This window comes from Solanum lycopersicum, chromosome 6 (genome assembly GCF_036512215.1).
Source record: "Solanum lycopersicum chromosome 6, SLM_r2.1".
Taxonomy (NCBI): domain Eukaryota; kingdom Viridiplantae; phylum Streptophyta; class Magnoliopsida; order Solanales; family Solanaceae; genus Solanum; species Solanum lycopersicum.
Window position 1 is genome coordinate 48,899,329 of NC_090805.1, and position 5,490 is coordinate 48,904,818.

General features: G+C 26.9%; 1 protein-coding gene across 1 annotated transcript; it reads left to right on the forward strand.

The window, feature by feature from the left end:
* The first annotated feature begins 1,548 nt into the window (after nucleotides 1-1,548).
* On the forward strand, nucleotides 1,549-3,933 carry LOC101260444 (transcription factor RAX1-like). The gene is made up of 3 exons (XM_004242053.5): nucleotides 1,549-1,820; nucleotides 2,238-2,367; nucleotides 3,113-3,933. The coding sequence occupies exons 1-3, from the start codon at nucleotides 1,685-1,687 to the stop codon at nucleotides 3,753-3,755; spliced, it is 909 nt and encodes a 302-aa protein (XP_004242101.1). The 5' UTR covers nucleotides 1,549-1,684; the 3' UTR covers nucleotides 3,756-3,933.
* Nucleotides 3,934-5,490: the final 1,557 nt, after the last annotated feature.

The window sequence follows — 5,490 nt, forward strand, 5'->3', positions numbered from 1 at the left end:
ATACCCTCGTGTATATGACTAATTTTAATTTTGATACCAAATTTTGAAGAGATTTAGTTTTTTTTAACGAACCAAAGGAAAAGTGCACTAAATATATCAAAACGAAAAAGCTAGATAAATAGATTTAATAACTGACATTGAATTGTGTAGCTATAAATATGTCAAATAAAAAATTAAAATCAAAGAAGTGACAAAAAATATAAGAGATTTTAAAGAAAAAATAAATTAAAAGAAAAGTATACATATGCAAACAAAAAAGGTTGATAAATCTAATACTCCCTATTCCTTTTTAATTTATTTAAAAAAGAATGATCCCTTTTCTTTTTGACAACACTTTAACTTTAATTTTCCAAATGACATGTTTAAGACCACAAGATTAAAGGACATTTTGATACATTTAACATAATATTAATTTAGAACCACAAGATTAAAAAATCTTCTTTCTTTTCTTGAATTTCGTTTCAAATCAAACTAGGACTTTTTTTTTAAAACGAAAAAAATAGTAAAAAATACTGAATCATATAACTATAAACAGTTCAAGAGGAAAATTAAAAGTCAAAAGATTGGCAAAAAATATAAGAAACATTCTTTTTAAACGGAGTAGAAGAAAGTATATTAAAATATTGAAACGAAAAAGGGTAGATAAATCCAAGATTGGATATATTAATAGGCCATTTCCAAGTTGATAAAAGAATTCGGAAAACTAACGCCTTTTTCTAATATAGTCGAGTCCATTAATTTTGAATCTATTTTTTATTTTAAAAAATTGAGGTTGTTTGTTGATTTTGACGTTTCTTTAAGTAGTACATGTATAAAAAGTTTAATCTAACTTCGAAATTAAATTGAATCTCTAACTTTAATATCATACGATAAAAATAAATAAATTTTTAACTTATTCAACATCAAAAACCTCTTTTCAAAATCACATGAGGGAGCACATTTCTCCATCATACATAAATAGGTTAATAGGGATATATATGCACAGGCTTTGTACAGTGTGTGTCTCTAGTATATTTTTTTCCCCTTTAGGGATATATATAGTTTTTATGTGTACTGTGCTACTAATTAATTTTGTTTGGTAGCTTTGATATTTCTATTAATGTATATGTACATCTACACTGTCTAATAAAACAAAGTCTGTTAGCATATGATTACACTTGCTAGAAACAGTTAAAAATAATATATGTATATATAGTACTTACTACTTTGGAAGATGTCAAATTAATCAAGGTACAGCCAACAATTAGTTATGCAGCTTTATTTTATTTGAACACATGAAACACTTGGGATTCTTGAACTTTAAGGTAAATATTAATGCAAAAGTTTAATTAATATATTAATTAATTAAGACCTTTTTAATAGTATTTGGGATGAAAATTTCCATCAGCTACTACATTAAAAAAAAGAAATTAGAAATAAGCCTATCCAATTGACTTGTGTACCTTTTAATTAATTAAATAAATCTCTTTATTTTATTTTTTTGTTGTTTTATTTTAAATCCCATGTCAGTACTTTTTAAATAAGACAAATAATATAACAAGAGACCTTGTCCATTTCTCTATCTATAAAGAGAGCAAAGATAGAAAACTTCCAAGAAAATGATTAACTAACAAAAACAACAAAATTAGAAACTTAGAGAGAGAAAAACAAGAACTAAGAGAGAGAAAAACAAGAACTAAGAGAAATGGGAAGAGCTCCTTGTTGTGATAAGAATAATGTTAAAAGAGGGCCATGGTCACCAGAAGAAGATGCTAAGCTTAAAGAATTCATTGAAAAATATGGAACTGGTGGTAATTGGATTGCTCTTCCTCTAAAAGCTGGTAAGTTTAGTCGAACTCAGTAACTTATAGTTCAAACCTTTTGTATTTATTTTAGAAAATTCACTTAATATATGTACATCCAATAATATAACAACAACAATATGTATAGTGTAATTTCATGAATAAGTTAAACGAGGATAGGATGTTATATGCAGATGTTACTCCTACAAATGTTGAGTAGAAAAGTATAAACCCTTAGATTCAAAAGAAAGGAAGAATTTTGAAATTAGACAATAAAATATCAGGTTACAAAGCAAATGAAGCAATAAACAATAGTAATAAACACTAAAGAAAAAGAAATAACAAAGAGTACGTTCGAAATTTTTAGAACCAATAAAGTTCAAATCTTGACCATAAAAAGTATTTCTTTTATATTTTCTATTTATATAATTTGATGAGATTATGGTTTTAAATCAGGATTAAAGAGATGTGGAAAGAGCTGCAGATTAAGATGGCTAAATTATCTAAGGCCAAATATAAAGCATGGTGATTTTTCTGATGAAGAAGATAGGGTAATATGCAGTTTATATGCCAGCATTGGGAGCAGGTGACAAACTTTTTAATTAAGTCAAAATTATTTAACAGTTTTTCCTCTCTTTTTTTTTTCCTGTTTTGGTCACTAATTATCTACCACTACCTTCATTTTACCTTCAATTTCTTCACTCATCATGTATTTGCATATGACTTTTGAGACAAAAGTAAATCCCATAAATTTTAAAAAAAGAAATTGAAAGAAGAACTTCAATGGTGTAGAAAATAAATATTAATTAAGACTCAAAGAAAAGTAATAATTTAATTTTGTTGGGTTCTGACTGAAGATTCTACAATTTTTATGGATATTTCATCTGCATGCATGCCAGTTTTAGATCTTGGATCAAGTCCTTAATTACAGCTGTTAGGACACAGTCCATAAAATGTAAAACTATTCTAAGTTTCTTGATAAAACAACTTATGTATAGCACCTACGGTTAGATTTCTCTAAAACAATATTTATTATTACAGTCAAGATAATTTGAAATCAATTTTCCATGTTTATAACAATACTTTGCTAAAACAACTAAAATATATCCAAACAAACAATTTTATTATAAAAATATTTAACTATATATCTTATCAATTTGAGTTTAAATTTTCTATGACATGTAACTTTTTTGTAACAAGTTTGATATACTTAAAAGTTGATTAAATTGAATAATAAACATCTATAGATGGTTAAATCAAATTTTAAAATGCCAAATTATTTATATGTTGAATATATATTATAACGTAAATGATGTTGTACATTTATACAGGTGGTCAATTATAGCAGCTCAGTTACCAGGGAGGACCGACAATGATATTAAAAACTATTGGAACACAAAGCTTAAGAAGAAGCTCATGGGTTTTATTCAGTCATCATCTAATATTAACCAGAGAACTAAATCACCTAATTTATTATTCCCTCCTACAAGTACTCTTCAAACAACTTTTCAATCCCAATCTCAAGCATCAATTTCAAATCTTTTAAGAGATTCATATGTAGAGCCCATTCCACTAGTCCAACCAAATTTCATGTACAACAACAATAACATGATGAACTTTCAATTAGGTACAAATAATCAACATTCTTATAATTTTCATGATCAAAGCTTAATGAATCCCATGCAAACAATTAGTTCTTGTTCTTCATCTGATGGTCTAAGTTGCAAACAAATTAGCTATGGCAATGAGGAAATGATGTGTCAAATTCCTTTTGAAGAAACCCAAAAGTTTACACTTGACAATTATTGTACTACTTGGGCTGATCATCAAAAGACAAATGGATATTTTGGGAATAACTTTCAAAGTAGTCAATTCCAGTATGATGATCATACTAATATTGAAGAAATTAAGGAGTTGATTAGTAGTAGCTCTAGTAATGGCAATGGATGTAACAATGTAGGGTACTGGGGTTAATTTTAATTTTATTTTGTAGGTGTGAGTACTTGTAAGTTTTAATGAAATTTATTCATGGAAAGCTTTTATTTTGCTTCCACTGAATTAGGACTAGCTTTTATCATCTTCTTCTTTTATCTAGTGATGATGTAAGATATCATGATCATTGTTAATTACTACTTACTTTCTCTGTTCCTAAGTCACTTTTTTTTTTGTCAGTCTAAAAAAAGTGACATTTGTTGAGTAACTATGTTAATGGCTTATTTAAAATCATAATGAATTTAGAAAAATTAAATAAAATATATTTTATAGTACTATAATAGTGTCAAATAAATTAAGATAAAAAAAAAGAGTACTTGTTATGTACTACTACTAGTAGTATATTTTGTTTTTCTACCCCTTCTATCTATCTACAGTACTCTGAAAAATATGTAAATTTAGTTTATTGTGAAAGTACTCAAGGAGCATATTGTATCACGATGCAAGAGTCAGCAAGTGAAAGTCACTAATCAAGCATCCAATCTATGTTCTTCAATAAAACAAAGTACTCCCTCCTTCTCAATTTTTGAGCTAGTTTAATTTAGTATAAAATTTAAAAAAGAAAGAAAGTTTTATAAAATTTATCATTTGAAATAAGTTATATATGCTTGTGCGGGTGACTAGAAATAATTTCATTTTAAGTTTAAATAAACATTTTAATGCTAAATAGTTATTAAATATAAAAATTTATTATTCTTTTTTTAAAGAAATTCGTAGTATTTTGGCTTTATAGAAAGGCATAATGCATAAATATGCCCTTTTAACTTGGTTTCGAATCATATCTATGCCCTTCAACTTTGGGTGTGTACAAGTAGACAATTAAACTTGTATAAAATTGAACAAATAGACACACATGTCTTACATGTCATACTACATGTCATTTTTTGTCCAACGTAGGTTGGAAAAAATACTACAATATTGATATTAGAATGGCATTATAAAATAGTAAACAACTTATCACAAACACTGTGTCGTGACAAGCCACTGCCTTGAAAGCGATTTCGGCTCGACTCCGGTGCAAATCACTGCAGCTGATCGCTCCCCAAGGTTCCACAGTTACTCTCAAACACGTGATTTGTGGCTGAGAGTTTGGAAATTGCTCAAAACCAATTACCCAAAAAATATTCTAAGAATAAAATAAGAAGAAAAGAGGGAAATATTTTTTTTCTTCTTTTTGTTTGTATTGGTAGTGTTATTTTTATTTAGCTTTCACAAATGCACTATTTATATAGGAAATTTCTATATTAGGATAGAGAGTTAATTTGATAACGTATTGTGAATGTTAATGGCATTAAAGACCATTACATCACATTCTACAAAAACTCTAGGTTTTTTGTTTCGGAAAAAAAAAATTTATTCTCTTGTAACATATTTTATTTTATGTTCTTTGCATTACAATAAATGAATAACTGATAATTAATATCACACGTGGTGTTCTACGTATATTTTGACATGTATGACTCATGCTTTATTTATTTAAAAGTTGAATAATTAAAATATCTATTTATACATAATAAAAATTAAAAATTAAAATTAAAATTTAAAATTAAATTTAGAGCCGAATATTGTATTATGCGCCTTGTAGAAAATTAAAGATATGTCCTGGTAAAATCAGAACTAATTTAAGAGTCTATGCCAGCAAAAAAAGAAAAGATAAACAATACCTACTGCAAGGAAATCTTTAGAGGTTGCATTTTTAATTTAGCTAAAGATATGA